General features: G+C 38.1%; 1 protein-coding gene across 1 annotated transcript; it reads right to left on the reverse strand.

Moving 5' to 3' along the window:
* Positions 1-4,871: 4,871 nt before the first annotated feature.
* Positions 4,872-14,982, reverse strand: SPINK1 (serine peptidase inhibitor Kazal type 1). Its single transcript, XM_004447105.4, has 4 exons — positions 14,851-14,982; positions 12,633-12,664; positions 9,906-10,012; positions 4,872-5,046 (listed from the first exon to the last, which is right to left on the reverse strand). The coding sequence occupies exons 1-4, from the start codon at positions 14,903-14,905 to the stop codon at positions 5,001-5,003; spliced, it is 240 nt and encodes a 79-aa protein (XP_004447162.1). The 5' UTR covers positions 14,906-14,982; the 3' UTR covers positions 4,872-5,000.
* Between the last annotated feature and the right edge of the window lie 1,876 nt (positions 14,983-16,858).

A 16,858-nucleotide genomic window follows, 5' to 3' on the forward strand; every position in this document is an offset into this window, starting at 1 on the left:
TTAAATGTTACATTAAAAAATATTGAACTCATTGTTAATAGAACCTTTAGAAGATGTTATTTTTAGTTAAGGTGTGGACAACTGCCTCAGAATGGATCTTAATCCTATTACTGGAAGCCTTATAAGTCACAGGGATGAGTCAGAAGCTGAGTCAGCAGAAACCCAGAAAAGAGAGGACATGGCCATGTCCATCACCATGTGATTGATAAAAGCAAGGAAGCCAAGGATTGCAGACAGCCAGTACCAGAACACCATTGCTTAGCTAATGCCTTGATTTTGGACTTCTGCCTGAAAACTTAGCCAACAAGTTTCCATCATTTAATTCATTCCATTGTGTGGTATTTATTATAGCAGACTAGAAAACAAAGACACATAGATTTGGAATTATTTCCCCTAAACACTGTCTGCAAGCTGAATGGACAGATTGACTGAAGATTGAACATGAAGAGTATTGTGAGAGATGAAGAGGTTTCACCAGCCTGTTTGTGTTCTGAGGAGACCTTCCAACAAAATTGATATGCTGCCTTAGTTACTTTTTCAAGTTCTGAATAATTAAGTGCAGTTTTCACTATGCATTCTTTTGCTATCTATTCCAATATTTGAGAATTAATTAATCATATTAAGTCTCAATGTAGCTTGCCTTCTGTAGAAGGCTTTATTTAAACCTGGCACATAGAAATATTCATTATTGGTTAGTTCCTATTTATTGCTTGTCATTGACTTTCACCTTTAAGGTTTGAAAGTTAATTTCTATTAAGTCATTCTTTTAAATATTTTAAAGGTCTCTAGACTCCAAATAACATTTTATTTCAAAACTAGTGTGACAGTTTGAAGCTTTTTGTGGATCTCAGAAAAGATTATGTTCTTGAAGCTAATCCATTCCTATGAATGTGGGACCCTTTGATTGGATTGGATTCATTTGGGGAGATGCGGGCTTTGATTGGATTACGTCAGTGAGGCATGGCCCAGGGTGGCTCTTGATCCTTTTGCTGGAGTCTTTTTAAAATGGAGGACTGAAAACGGAGAGGAACCCTGAGATGTGCAAAGAGAGAGGTTCCAGAAGTTGGAAGCTGGAATCAGCAGAGCACAGAGGCTTGTAAAGAAGTCCTTGAGAGCCTGAGAGATAGGCCTGGAGGAGAGGGGAGAGATAAGCTATATGCCTGATGGCCCACAGCTAAAGTGGGAAAGAAAGCATCTTGGATGATGCTGCCATGTGGTGATCGCCCAGGAGCAGATGTTTGGTGAGACAGTGTCTCTGATAATACCTTGACTTGGACATTTTCATGGCCACAGAACTGTAAGCTTTTTTAACCTAATAATCCCCATCATAAAAGTCAACCCATTTCTGGTATATTGCTCACAGCAGCTTTTAGCAAACTAAAACAAATAGGTTTGAAGAAAAGCATGAGTTTTTTTTAGTAAATAAAAAGTCTTTTTAAAAATAACTGGTATTTAGCATATGCAGTTAAAAATATTCCTTGTTTTGAATGTGGCCTTCCCGAACCACATTTGTTATAAGACTTATTAAATTTTCACTGTCTTGCTCTCTGCCTCTTATTCTTTCTCTATGAGTGTGTTTGTTTCTATGGATTTTTTCAGTTATACATGATTCATTCTGTTTTTATCCTGTAACTTCCACAGTTTTGTATTTTTTCTTTTTCTTTGCAATTACTTTTTTGTTTCTATTTCTAACATAACTGACAACTCCTAATTTCCAGTTTTCTCACATTCCTTTATTTCTTTTTTTCTTCCTTCAAGGAGGAATAATAAAAAAAAAAAATCTATATTTCTTATTTGTAACTTCAAATGCATTGAGTAAAATGAGTTACTATTACCTCCTAAAAAACATTGGATCTCAAATAGCACCGCATTCAGTTACCTGGCTTTTTTCCTGACCTCTAACCAGGGTTTTTTATTTTTTATTGTTTGCTTTTCAGTGGCTTTTGATTTTATTAAAAACAGAAGATCTATATTATCCTTTTGTGAACATCTATTTTATTATCTGCATATTCCATATTTTTTCTTTATCCCCCCCTTGCGGCTTTTTGCTTGCTGTCTATTCTCTGTGTCCATTCCTGTGTGCTCTTCTGTGTCTGTATTTATTTTTATTTATTCCCTCCCCCTCCCCCCACGGCTGGCCTGCTGTCTGCTCTCAGTGTCCATTTGCTGTGCGGTCTTCTGCATTTTCACTTGTCTCCCTTTTTTTGTTCACCTTGCTGTGTCAGCTCTCTGCAGTGCTTGCTGGCCAGCGGCACTCTGTGGTGCCCAGGCTGGTGGCTCTCCACAGAGTGCGGGCGAGCCTGCCTTCCCAAGGAGGCCCCAGGATGCGAACCCAGGGCTTCCCATATGGTAGATGGAAGCCCAACTGATTGAGCCACAGCCGCTTCCCCATATTCTGTATTTTTACTTAAAGTTAGCTAATATTTAAACAAAGAAAGAACAGAGTGTTGGCAGTGCTAGTGCTTTAAAAATTAAAAGCTTTGCACATTTTAATTTAATTACCTATTTTATTATGTAAGTACCTTTTATTTCTACTTAGTTTGAATAGGGTAAGCTTTCTAGGGGATAGAAAGGGTTAGAAACATAAAAAAAAATTCGATGTTTCTCATGTTCCTGTTTCTTGAAAGGCTCAGTATAATTTATTTCAATGTTTAATTGAAAAACTTGCAGTTTGCTTCTTATGATGCAACAAAAATATTTTTGATACACTGTTCACTTTAGATACCTTCGTAATTCAAAAATTCTGAAACCAATGAAGGAAGCTGCAGAAATTGACTGCCCTGTGACTGTGTCCTACTGGAGTTTACTTGCATTTTGTGGCTCCGCATTTGATGAGGCATACAGCCCTTATCTTTACCAATGGGCCCTGGTCAGTTACATTAAACCATGTCAGAAATAATAGAAGGCTTTATGAGGGCAATTAATTGCTGAGGCCAGTTGCCAGCTGAGTTCTGTGGATTTGCTGGTTTTTCAGCCCAAAATTTCTCTTCTCATTTCAACCACTTATACTAGTACAAAGCTTCAAATTTGTTATCAGTTTTGGTGGTCTCTCTTCTCTAAGCACATACCAGTTTATAAATATCTCTTCTAAAACAAACACCAGAAATGAACATATTACTCCGCATGTTGTCCCATGACTCGGAGAAAGCACAATCATTAAAGGCAGACTGTCTAATGTCTTGCCTTTGCCTACAACCTTCAGGTGCCTTCTTCCTCTCTGGACCTATAAAGTGCCCCAATTAGTCAAAATAATTTCCAGTATTCAATTATTTAAATTCTAGTTACCATAGCAAAATTCCTTTCAGGGGTGTCCTTCAGGTGTCCTCTAGCATTACAGAAGCCATCTTGCATCCATAACGTCTGTCAGCAAAAATAGGGTGAGCTGCTAGATTCGCGTTTGGCCGAGTCACCTGGTAGACCACAGCATCCTCTAGTGGTCAGATTTAAGCCTCAAGATGCGTATGTTCTGACCATTACCAGAAATTAAGCTAAACCTTAGAGTGCCAAGCAACTGTGTTTTACAAGTGTGGAATATATTTTGATTGGATTTTTCTGGATCAATGGGTGATCTATTGCCAGCTGCATATTAGGGATCTTGATTATCTCAGGCTTTTTATAGCCCCTTCTCCACCTTTCCATTCCAAGTTAGTGCTGCATGAGCTCAGAGATTTGAACTGCTTTCCCTTCCCTTTTGTAGTAGCTGTGAGAACTTTTTCTTTTGTGTACTTCCTTATTTTTTCTTATTTGCTGTCCCTGATTATAAACGCATATGCCCTTTTAATGTGAGGATGTTACCTAAAATTCCTAGGGAAGAAATAGCAAAGAGAAATCCATGTGAGAGGACCGTGGTTTAGTAGAGGAAGCATTAGACTTGGAGTCAACCCTAGGTTAAAAACCTGACTCTGCCTTGTTTTTTATTGGTGATAGTACTTAACTTTTCTAATTTTACTCAAAAGACAAGCATAGATAACCTTACAGGATATTGGATAACATGAAGCAAAGTCATTAGAAGAATAACATAAAGCAAGTGAACTACACAAAGTCCTCATGATCAGTTTATCTAATCTATAGTTCTTTCTTTCCTGCCAGACCATTTCATGGGGATGGTTTGATTGCAGAAAGATCCATTGCCGAGTTAATTCAGAACCAAGCCCTTTTCCCCTGTTATTAGCTCAGCACTAACTCCACAGGCCCTATGATGGACATCTCCAATGCAAGTCCTAAATGAAGCCCTCTCTTCAAACCTCAGATTCCCAGGAAGAAATGACAGTGCTACGTTAATATTGTCCATCTTAGTAACTAAGGGGAAATTTCCTCTTTCTGGAGAAGAATTATGGCTAAATTCATAGGATAACTGAAAAAATGTAGGGTATTTTTTGTTTGTGTACTCAATGACTCAGAGCCTCCGGGCAAAGATAATGTCTCACCTAAAATCTACATTCTGAGGTATACAGGAAATCTTAAGGACTAAACATTTTTCTGTCTGGCACACAATTCTTAGAAATCTTTATGCCCATGCATCTAGAATTATATCAGACTCAATAGATGCTCAATTAAATCTCAAAGAACCCTAAAGGAATTAGTTCTGTCAGTAAAAGGTGATAGGTATTGTTTTTGGACTGAGAGTTTTCTGACCATTTCTCATATCATAGTTTAGTCCTCCTTAGGTTTAAATGAATTCACAATCAATTCTGTCCTGTCACTTAATATATGCAAGGTATGACAATCATAAATGCTAAGAGAGAAGCCTAAATGTATGAGAAAAGTGAGGAAGGAAAGGGCATCATGGGTGAAAAAAAGCATCTGAAATCATAGGAATGCTGGATTTTGTAAAACTTAATCTCTTCTGAGTCTTGCCCAAGTCCCCCGTCTCCAGTATAATCAAACATTCCTTAGAGACAACTTCCATGGGAACGACAGGAAGTATATTGATGCATTTATTTAATAATCAGGCCATCCAGACACCGAGGTGACCTTATGGGATTTCAGAACCTTAATTCTCAGCAAGGCCCGGATTTTAGAATGCGAACAGGAACCTGGGTCTTCCTGTAGAAGAGATTGGGAAAAAAACACATCAGCTTAAACTTTACTGACCAAAAGTGGACTATGGGAGTAAAATAGTGAAAAAAATCAACTTTATTTACAATAGAAATATTTGAGATTTACTCCAATTGATTTTATTCATTTATTCATTAATCAATAATCAATTCATCAAATATTTATTGAGTACTCTTAGACATACCTGGGACATACAGAGAGGAAAGATGTCTGTCCTTAAGGAGTTCACATATCTGGCAGGGTGTTACAGTGAACCTCTGAAATTAATCTCTATCCCATTGCTTCTTTTGCCCCTGATGTCATTACCATAGTTACCAGATTCCCATTTTAACTGGTACCTCAGCTGTCTCAGGACCATTTAATTGATTACTTCTTTGACCTTAGAATTCTACTTCTGGGGGTTCATATCTGTGAGATCTTGCAAAACAAATCATAGCTTTATTCCATGTAATACCCAGCGTCTGTAAATGTCTAGTGCCTACACCTTCCAAGCAAACAAACAAACAAACAAAAAACTGTCCCCCAACACCATTCTTCCCAAACTAGTTTTCTTTTCTATAAGTTAAATATTTTTAGGTCCTGTGAGTACTCCTTATAAGACTTTGTTTCCAGAGCTTTCATTTTTTAAATGATATAATGATTGCTTCATTTGAATATACTGGCTTATAAAACTTCTTCCATTTTTCTATTACTTTGCAGTTCCATAAACATTATTCAGTCTTCCATATGTATATTTTTACTGAGATAAAATTCATATAACATAGAATCATCATTTTAGCCATGTTAAAGTATACAATTCTCTGGCTTTAATGTATTCACAATTTTGTGCAACCATCACTACTATCTAATTTCCAAACATTCCCATTACCCCATTAGTAGTCATTCCCCATTCCCTCTACCCCATCCCCTGGCAAACTCTCATCTACTCTCTGTCTCCATTTCCATATACTTTTATATATTTATTTATCTGGATCTTCATTTTTAAAGTTTTCATTGCTTTCTTGTCTTATAATAATAATTTTTAAAAAAGATTTATCTTATTTATCTATTCCCCCACCCCCACCCCTATTGTTTGCGTTCACTGTCTGGTCTCTGTGTCCATTCATTGTGTGCTTTCTGTGTCTACTCATCTTCTCTTTATGAGGCACCGGGAACTGAACCTGGGACCTCCCATGTGGGAGAGAGGCACCTAGTTGCTTGAGCCACCTCTGCTCCCTGCTTTGCTGTGTCTTTCATTGTATCTCCTCTTTGTGCCTCCTTTGTTGTGTCATCTTGTTGTGTCAACTCTCCAGGCTAGCCCGTCATGCCAGCCTGTGGTGCCAGCTCACTGTCTTGATCATCTTCTCTAGGAGGTACCAGGAACAGAACCCAGGACCTCCCATGTGGTAGGCTGGAGCTCAATCTCTTGAGCCACATCCACTTCCCATTATAATTATTAACCACTCATAATACTTATTTCTGAATCAGTTAATGTACACAAACATAAACATCTAAATTGTGCATGCAAGAGTTGACCTATTTTCTATCACTAGCCACATATGGCTATTTAAATTTAAATTTAAATTAGTTAAAATTAAGCAATAGTAAAAATTCAGTTTCTCAGTTGTGCTAGCCACATTTTAATTGCTTAATGGCTATATGTGACTAGTGGCGATCACATTAGACAGCACAGATATAAAGCATTTTGGTCATTGCGGAAAGTTCTATTAGCTAGAACTTCTGTAATCTATAGAAAAGAATACTTAATGGCAGATTCTCTAAGGAGACCTAGAAGAAATAGAAGGAGAACTCACTGTATATCTACCAAGCATATAATGACCAAAGAGACTACTTATATGCAATCCTTTATTTGTTGTTGTCTACCAACCACCAAACCCAACAACCAGGGTCAGAGCCTGGCTCTAACTACTATGTGCAGTGGATTGAATTATATTCTCCCTAAAGATATGTGTAAGTCCCAACCACCAGTACCTGTGAATACTCTTATTTTGAAACGGGGTCTTTGCAGATATAATTTACACAAGGATCTCAAGATGAGATCATCCTTTATTTAGGGTTGGATCTAAATTCAATAACTGCTGTCTCTAAGTCAAAAGGAGAGGTAGATTTGAGACACAGAGACAGAGAGAGGAAGGCCATGTACAGATGGAGACAGAGATTAGTCTTGCAGTTCCAAGTTAAGGAACACCAAGGACTGTGGACAACCAGCAGAAGCTAGAAGAGAGGCATGGAACAGGTTCCCCCTGAGAGCCCCCAGGAGGAACCGACCCTGCCGACACCTTGACTTCTGACTTCTGGCCTCCAGAACCGTGAGAGAATACATTTCTGTTGTTTGAAGCTGCCAAGTTTGTAGTAATTTGTTATAGCAGCCTAGGAAACTAATACACTCTCCAGTGAATTTATTCTGGGCTTTTAAATGGGGAATGAAAGAAAGGGATTATGTTACTTTAGAAAATATGGTTCACTTGAGGAAGCCATATCTCTCCCTGGGCTTCAGTTTTCTTATCTGAGAAATAGGAAGGGAGGTTATATTTGATGGCATTCAAATATCCCTCCCACACTTTTATGTTTTGGGAAGAATATAAAACAGGGACTGGTAGACTTAAAAGGGTAATGTAATAAGGTGTTCCAGCCCTTTGTCCATACTTTCCCAATATTTCACTCTATAAAGCAGGGGATCCGTGAACTTGAACTGAAAAAAATCAACTTGTTACCTTTATTTTCTCTGATCTCTAACTGAAATCTAGCATTTCCTTTACTTATGAATGTATGCAATAAATTATAGTAGTATTCACTTCATATCACATTACAGTAGTTGCATATCTTGAAAAATTGCTTATGCTCATGAAATTACAGTAGTTGTTAGACCTGACGTTAGTTGAGTGTCATAGAACTCTCTGCCGCTACATTCTGAGAAGGGATCTGTGGTTTTCAACTGACTGACAAAGGGATCCATGGAACAAAAAAGGTTAAGAACCCCTGCTATAAAGTATGCCTTTTGATCTTGGCACTTGGAAATTCCCCAGTCTTAAGGTTGTTTGATTGCTTTCTCCTACTCTTGGATGGAAATATATCTGACCTTAAAGTCAATAACATAGGTCATGAGAAAATGAACAACTGGTTTCAAATTCCTTTTACAAGTCTTTGTTATGAAACAAATTTTTATCAAAGCAGGTCACATGATGTTTTGGGTCTAAAACTTCAGGACTTCAGGATATTAGACCTCTCACAATGGGAAACCTAGGTCCCTCATTCTGCTTAAATTTGAGAATTTTCTGAAATGACTTAAAGCAACTCAGAAGAAGGTTTATGTTATAGGAACAAGAATTTATGCCCTTGTATAATTTAACTTTACATTGTCATTTGAGCCTAAATCAAAGTATTTAATACCAAATCAGTTCCAGAATAGCTAAGGATTTTTAAGTCACTTGTGGAACCTCTTCTATTTATTTTGTTCATTATACACCTTTATTTAACCTGGAATGCTCTTTCATTGCTGCCAAAACTCAGATCTCTTTTAAATGGTATCCTTTTCATGAAACCTTTCTTGACTTCTTTCAGTAAGAAGAAATCTTTATCTCTGCATCAAGCCAGTAGCACTTTGCTTACACCTTCTTTATGGCATTTGTTTCAAAGTACATGTCACTGTCTTATTTGCCCTCATGACCTATTTTCTCTTTTAAGTCCAAGGAAAGTAGGGGAGACTAGCACCATGCTTGGCACATGTTAAGAGTTCAGATGCTGAGTAAAATCTGTGCAAATCTAGTCCTAAATGCCCTGAGTCTGATTCACATCACCTGCCTAAGGACACTTCTGAAAATGATGCTTCATTGAGGCTGCCCCTCCACAAATATAGTTTTGCAAAAAAAATTTTGCTCATTGAATATATACAATTTACATTTGCATAGTCGAGAGATTTGGAAAACACAGCCTTTACTATCACCAAGAAATATTTTTTTAAATCAAAGATATTTTGCATGTATGAGCTTTTTAAAAACTCAAACTATTTACTGTTTTGTTGTATAAACATGAATTTTTTTTATAAGGGAAGTAATTTTTAATAAATTTAGAGAGTCATTAAAATTGCTTTCCCTCTTCTATTGCATCATCCTTTCAGGAGCACACTTTTATTCATTTTTATATTTCAACATATTAACTCTTTTCTCTCTTTTGTTCAGTTTTTTCTCCTTTTTGGATTGCCTCTCTCTCCCCTTTTTTACTTTTGTTCAGTTTTTACTCCTTGTTGGATTGCCTCTCTCTCCCCTTTTTTACTGCTTAGGAAAGCCTCCAAATTTTTCCAAATCAAAGCTGGCATAATTTTGTCCTTTCATAGCACTTTGCTCAAACTTCCATCAATAGCATTGACTACACTGTTTTAGCGTTGAATGTGATTGAACTGAGGGATATAAGATATTGGATTCTCTTCTGTATCCCACACATACTTTACCTGGTGCCTGGTTTTACAGCATAGTGGGAAGAACAAGGCTTCAGTCCCAGAAGGCACTTTTTGATGGATGATCTTGACCAATTTATTTAAACTAAATTTCTTCATGTGTATAACGGCGTTAGTATTATTTACCTCATAGATTTGTGAATATTAAGTGCTTAGCACAATGTTTGACACAATAAATATTATTTTCTATCCTGATAAACATACATACACATCTCTATATATTCACACTGATAAATAAAAATGAGAGAAAGAGAAAATTAGTCTTGGAAAACAGTAAACTTTTTGTTTCTCTGATGCTAAGATTTGTTATCAGTATATTGATTGAGACTCTAGAGTTATAAGATATATGGAAGGTTGAACATGCATTTTAAAAGAAGTTTAAGTTTATACTCACTTGTTTTGTTTACATAGCATGCATTCATTGCTGTAAGTATTTCCATCAGTCCCACAGATCGGGTTATATATCTTGGGGCATCCAGTAATGTTTTCGTTACATTGAGCCTAAAAAAAGGGTTAAATGGAATTATTTCCCATCATTTTCCATTCTTTGAGTTTATAAAATAGTATCTCAAATGGTTCTATTTATCTTGTATTTGGTCATCTTTAAGATGGAGCATGACAGTAATTGGGAGAGTGACTCTACATGTTCTGGGGGAACTGATTCCAAGATTTGGAGCCAGATGGCCTGGTTTTAAGTAATGCCTCTGCTACTTATAAGACTTTGGGAGGTAACTAGACTCCTTGAAACCTTAGTCTCTTCCTTTGAAAAATGCAAGCCATGTTTTCATTTTCCCCACCTATTGCATAGTGGTGTTGTGAGATTTAAATGACATGAGTGAGTTGATGTTCAGGTTTACAATTTCTGCAGTGCTAGCTTCTCTCAAGACAGTCTCACCTTGGAGCATGCTCTTCCTTACAGCAAACTCTTGTCCAGTCACACCAGTTTTCTCTTAGTTCCTTAAAGACACTATGTACCTTTCACCTTCAGAGTGTTTGTGTAATCTGTTTCCTCTACTCCAATAAGATCACTGAATGACTTATATGGGCCTGACAATATCCTAAGTGCTTTTTTTGTTTGTTTTATTCTATTTAAATCTCACACCTTATTATCAGTTTTTTTTTAATTAGAGAAGTTATGTGTTTACAGAATAATCATACAAAAAATACAGGATTCCCTTATACCATCCTATTTTTAGCACTTTGCATTGGTATAGTACATTTGTTAAAACTGACAATAGTATATTTTTATAATTGTACTATTAACTACAGTCCATGTTTTAATTTAGGGTTCACAGTTTATGTTGTGTAGTTCCATGTATTTTTTGTTTAATTTTTTATTCTTTATTTATTTACTTAATTAATTAATTAATTTATTTCTCTCCCCTTCCCTCCTACCCTGGTTGTCTGTTCTCTGTGTCTATTTGCTGAGTCTTCTTCTTTGTCCACTTCTGTTGTTGTCAGTGGCATGGGAATCTGTGTTTTTTTTGTTGCATAATCTTGTTGTGTCAGCTCTCCATGTGGGTGGCACCATTCTTAGGCAGGCTGCACTTTCTTTCACGCTGGGCGGCTCTCCTTATGGGGCGCACTCCTTGCGCGTGGTGCTCCCCTATGTGGGGGACACCCCTGCATGGCACGGCACTCCTTGCGCGCATCAGCACTGCACATGGGCCAGCTCCACACTGGTCAAGGAGGCCCGGGGTTTGAACTGCGGACCTCCCATGTTTTAGATGGATGCCCTAACCAATGGGCCAAGTCTGCTTCCCTATTTTTTTATTCTTTGACATTATTAATACACTCATTCTTCAGGTGAAGATAATGAGACACAAAGAGATAAAATCACCAATGTCACACCACTAGTTATTGCTGGATCCAGAATTCAAACCCAGTCAGTATAGTTTGAGTCTTAGCTCTAATTGTCTCGCTCTACTACTTCTCACACCCACTTATGTTTTGCAAACACAAATTTATCCTTCATGAATCAAAATAATTTTCATTTTCTGTGATGGTTAATCGAGTATGTCAACTTGGCTAGGCTCTAGTACCCAGGTATTTAATCATTTATTCATGTGTTACTGTGAAGGTATTTTATATATGTGCTTAACATCTCCAGTTTGTTGACTTTAAATAAAGATTACCCTTAAAAACTATGGGTGGGCCTTGTACAATCAGTTGAAGGCCCTAAAAGAAAAAACTGAGGTTTCCCAGAAAAGAAGCAATTTTGACTCAAGACTACATCATCAAATATCTGAATTTCTAGCCTGTTAGCCTGTCCTACAAATTTGAACTCAAAACAACATAAACTCTGCCTTGAGTTTCTGGCCTGCTAACCTGCCCTATAGATCTTGGACTTGCCAGCCATTGCAATCACAAGTGTCAATTCCTTAAAATAATGCCTGCATACATACATACATACCTATAAACATACATCCTATTGATTCTGTTTCCTTGGAGAAACTTGACTGATACACTTACTTAGGGACACCTTCCCTGATCTCTAAATGGGTTAGGCTCCTAACAGTACCAGAACTTCTTAATAATACTTTTCGCAAATGTAATAATTTATTTCTTTATTAATTTTATCATCTGCCTCCACATTAGGTATAAATGTAAAAGGAAGAGGAACACTTCTCCTGGTTTCCAAATTTACTGAAATTATCTTTTAAACATAAGAAATAAATGGAAAAGTTAAGTTGAGAATACCTTTCTAGAAGAAGAACCTAGGTTAATATTTTGTTTTGCTAATTACAAATTAGAATTACACCTTGGTAATTACCTACAAGGTCAAACTAGCAGTAAGGAGGAAGGGTTACTTTGTGTGAAGTTGAGAAGGCTTCCACTCAAAATATTTCTCCTACTGGCTTAGTCTTACTATCTGTTAAGAACTCATTTACAGCAAGTATTATATGACTACATAAAACTTGCCTATATCAATGAATTTGATCTTCGACATCAGCACTGAAGGAAGTTGTATTACTATCTGGCTTTCACAGGTTAAGCCTCACCAGTATTCACACTCATTGCCTTGGCTTCAGGGTACATTTAAAAATGACAGCTAGTTTGCAATCTTGAGGGAATAAACAGATCCAGCCTGAGAAATGAGGAATTACAAAATTCTTTTTACCTCTCTTCCTAGGGATTCACCTTTAGTGTTACCTAGAAAACATAAATCAAACATGTTAGTTGGGTCCCAAGATGGGAAAAGCCATATCTATTATGATGCAAATTTTCTGCTTTCATTGAAGACCCTAACTTCTTCGTAACTCTCTTCCTTTCCCTATCCCTTCCTATTTACATCCTCTCTCAAGGGCATTCACCTGGTTTCCATCTGCTCCCACTATGATGAAATCTTAAAAAAAATAAGCAAAAATATTTTTACAATTACCAAAGTATTTCAATTTGGTATTTCAGATATGTTGATCCATTTCCTTGAAAGTAGAAATTCAGTACTTCTTGCTTGAAATGTCCTGAGCAAATATCTGTAGAATGCTCACTGACATTCTCACAATCTTTTGATCTCATAACTACTTAGTGTTATAGGAAGCTTAACTATATTTATCTCAGTTATGGAGGGCTTATATGACTCTAACACATTTATCGCTGGCAGAAACCAGGTTTTCTGACACAAGATTAACTTTTAAAATTACATTCAAGTCCTTTTAATGTTAAAAAATGTAAAAAAATGGAGCTCTTTACAACTCACCATCAGTTCGCAAAAGAGCTATTTCCCACAGTTATATCACACTGAATGACTCCAGGTCAAATTCACAATTCTTGTCTTTACAAATGGTCAGAATAGCTACTTCACATGCTCCAAAAGATTGGAAGTCTTGCTAACATCATGCTAGACTTGTAACTTGTAACTGTGGATGAGTTCACTGAAGAGAAAGGGAACTAATCTGAGAGCACCCAAAGGAGGAAATGTCGGTGAGATTTAATTTTGATATCAACAATCTCTGAGTCACCCAGTTACAGAAAATATAAAGATTAACTACTCAGTCTTCCTTTTGGGCAGACCTTTATTATTGGTGGCTACTTTCAGGTAGTCCCTCTTCCTACTAAATATTGAAAAATAGTAAGGCCTCTAAGAGCCTGTGGAAGAAAGACTCCCTAGGAATCTAGTTGCCTCTGAAATGGGGGAGCAGGTGGTCACCACCTGCTTATCTCAGTTGATATGTAGGAGGAAGGGAAAAGGGCCTACACTCTCATAAATCTTTAGCAAATACAACAAATTATATTCTTTCCTTTCCTTTTTAGCAAAGTGCTGAGTTGGCTCCCAGTAGGTTTCTTAGCAAGTTAACTGAGAATAAGGTGAAAATGTTAACCATTTCCAGTGATAAACTAGAAGCTCATTTCAATCTTATGTGTTCAGAATCATCTGTCAATATAGTTGAGATGGAATTTGGGAATATAAACACACCATCTAGTCAAACAAAATGTTTTCCCTGGCAACATCCTGCAGGTTGAAAATTAACATAAAAAAAAGATTTATTTATTTATTTTCCCCCCTTCCCCTCCTCCTGCCCTGCTATTTTTGCTGTCTGTGTTGTCTTCTCTTCTCATTTTTTCTCCTCTAGGATTCACCTAGATTCAATCATGGAGACCCCTAATGTGGACAGAGGTTTCCTGTCAATTGCACCACCTCAGTTCCTGGTCTCTGCTGTGCTTCACCTTGACTCTCCCCTTGTCTCTCTTTTGATGCATCATCATCTTGCTGCGTGTTTCACTTGTGTGGGCACTGGCTCACCACAAAGGCACTTGCGCTCAGCCCGCCGGCACTTGTGCAGGCACAGGTTTGCCTTGCAGACACGCTTTCTCTTCTTTTTTTTTCACCAGGAGGCCCCAGGGAATGAATCTAGGTCCTCCTATATGACAGGCAGAAGTTCTATCACTTGACCCACATCTGCTTCCCGAAAAATAACACTTTCAATCAGTCAAACTCTGCCTTGTCTATAGACTAATAAGCCATTGTTATCTATTTTAATGCAATCCCATGGAAACTTAAAACTTGTAAATTGGCCTAAACATTTACAGAGTTGAAAAAGTACTTAGGGTTGAAATACTCCCACCTTCTTTTCTCTGTCATATCATTGACAAAGTGTAAGCCTCCCATCATTAGAGGAGAACCATTCCATCTCTGGACTGCTCTCATTTGTAGAATGTAGTTCTCACGCTTATGAGGAAAATTTCTTTCTATAATTACCATCCATTGATTATATTTCATTTCATTGGGACCAAAAAACCTGGCGAAGGCTAATTCACAGTCTAGTGGGTAATGTGCTCAGCAAAGCATCAGTTCAAAAGTTTTCACTCAAATCAGAAAAATATGCACAGCCACCTACCGGAGAAACTGAACAGGATCAAGGCACTGAGCAGAAAGATGCTTGTTACCTTCATGGCTGAATTTCCGTGTCCAGAGTTCAGTGGAAAACTGCACCAAACTTGCGACTTCCCTCCAGAACCCTGGGACTGGAAGGTGCATATATGTGGGATGGGAACACAGGCTCCACCTGCTGCACTGCCAGTGACCTCCTTGGTTATTGATTGACTCTGTTATCATAGCCTGGTCTCAGGTTGAACGTTATGTGTGTAATAACAGTAAAAGAGCAGGTGGGCCTGAAGTATCCAAGGCCAAAAATCTGTCAGGAAAACAGTTCTTGCAGTTAGTTTGTTAACTCTATCCCCAGATTTCTCATCTATAAAATAAAGGTGTAAATTAGATGATGTCCAGGATTCCTCCTATTCTTCAGACCTGGATGTTTAAGCAGGTGTGGATGTTAGAAAACCCCTCCATTCTTTCTTCCTTTCCTTATTTTACTTTCTCTCTTTTTCTGTCACCTATTCACGAAACCTAAAGTAGCTGATAGAGGGACAGGTTAGAGATGGGAAGGATTCATACCCTGGAGATAGAGTGTGCTGGAGCCACTTACTGCCATATGTTCCAGTAACTTGCTGTGCCTCGGTTTAGTCATCTGAAAATAGAAATAATAATAGAACCTAACTCGAAGTATTAACAATTCTGTAAAAAAACACATACATAGTTTCTCCACTGTGTTTTTGGGAGATAAATCTCCTTTTTCTCTCATCTTTCTGCATGTCTGTAGAGCAGAGACCTGATGGCCTTTGTTTCAGACAACCTTTTCCTGATGTTTGCATAATGACCTTGAAAGATAGAGGTGGTGCCGCCCAGGAGCAAGGTTGAATTTGTTTACTAATCATTTAATAGAGGTAATATCTATCTTCAGGGCAAAGAGGTGGATTTATTGCCCTCTTAAAACAATTTGTGATTTTAAAAAGCTTGGCTTTCTTCTCCAGTAACGAATTGCACTTCCTATGCAGGTGTCACTTGCCCCTCCTCCAGTCTCCTTGCGGAAATCCGGGCTGGGGAACCAGCACAAATGTTGATGCTTTGGCTATTACTATTGAATAATTAAGTCCCTCACTTCTGACCTAAAAATCTGTGTCTTCTGCCAGGATCCATTGAAGTTGTGGCAGGCCAACTTGTTAGCTTTCAAACAGGGTAAATTCTTAGAACTCACAGATCTTGAAATATGTCAGGCACTGTTCTCATCTCTGGGGATACACCAGTAAATTTCCCACCTTCACAGAGCTTCCCTTCCATTCTAATTTGAGAAGATAGGCAAAAAACAAATAATCAATTATAAAGGATGCAAGATTGTGAGACATATTATGAAGACAAAGAATAGAGAGGTAAGAGTGCGAGGTGTTTGGAGGGATATTATTTTAGGGTGGTCAGGGAAAGACTTGCTGATTAGGCAACATTTGAAGAGGGACATGCAGAAAGTGTGAAATCGAGCCATGTAGGTATCTAAGTGCATTCCAGGCAGAGAGTAAGTGCAAAAGGTTTTGAGGCAGAAGGGAACTTGAGAAAAATCCAGGTCAGGCTGGAGCCGGGTGATAGAAAGAAAAGTAGAAGATTTGATCGAGGAGGCAGTGAGGGCATTGATCACAATTGCCTTTGTAGGTCATGACAAGGACTTTGGTTTTTTGTTTGTTTGTTTGTTTTACCAAAGAGAAAGTCATTGGAGAGTTATAGCAGAAGAATGACATGCTTTGACATTCATTCTAAAAAGGTCACTATACCCGTGTGGAGCTGGCCATGCGCAGTGCTGATGCGCGCAAGGAGTGCCGTGCCACGCAAGGGTGTCCCCCGCGTGGGGGGAGCCCCACGTGCAAGGAGTGCCGTGCCACGCAAGGGTGTCCCCCGCGTGGGGGAGCCCCACGCGCAAGGAGTGCGCCCGTGAGGAAAGCCGCCCAGCGTGAAAAGAAAGAGCAGCCTGCCCAGGAATGGCGCCGCCCACACTTCCAGTGCCGCTGACGACAACAGAA

The sequence above is a fragment of the Dasypus novemcinctus genome, chromosome 2 (genome assembly GCF_030445035.2).
Source record: "Dasypus novemcinctus isolate mDasNov1 chromosome 2, mDasNov1.1.hap2, whole genome shotgun sequence".
NCBI lineage: Eukaryota > Metazoa > Chordata > Mammalia > Cingulata > Dasypodidae > Dasypus > Dasypus novemcinctus.

What these genes read in the sequence shown, in the direction of transcription:
- SPINK1 (XM_004447105.4), bottom strand. Translation starts at nt 14,905, where the DNA reads ATGAAGGTAACAAGCATCTTTCTGCTCAGTGCCTTGATCCTGTTCAGT. An exon ending in GATCCTGTTCAGTTTCTCCG is followed by an intron (nt 12,665 to 14,850) that starts GTAGGTGGCTGT and finishes TATGTTTTCTAG; the next exon opens with GTAACACTAAAGGTGAATCC. An exon ending in GTGAATCCCTAGGAAGAGAG is followed by an intron (nt 10,013 to 12,632) that starts GTAAAAAGAATT and finishes CCCTTTTTTTAG; the next exon opens with GCTCAATGTAACGAAAACAT.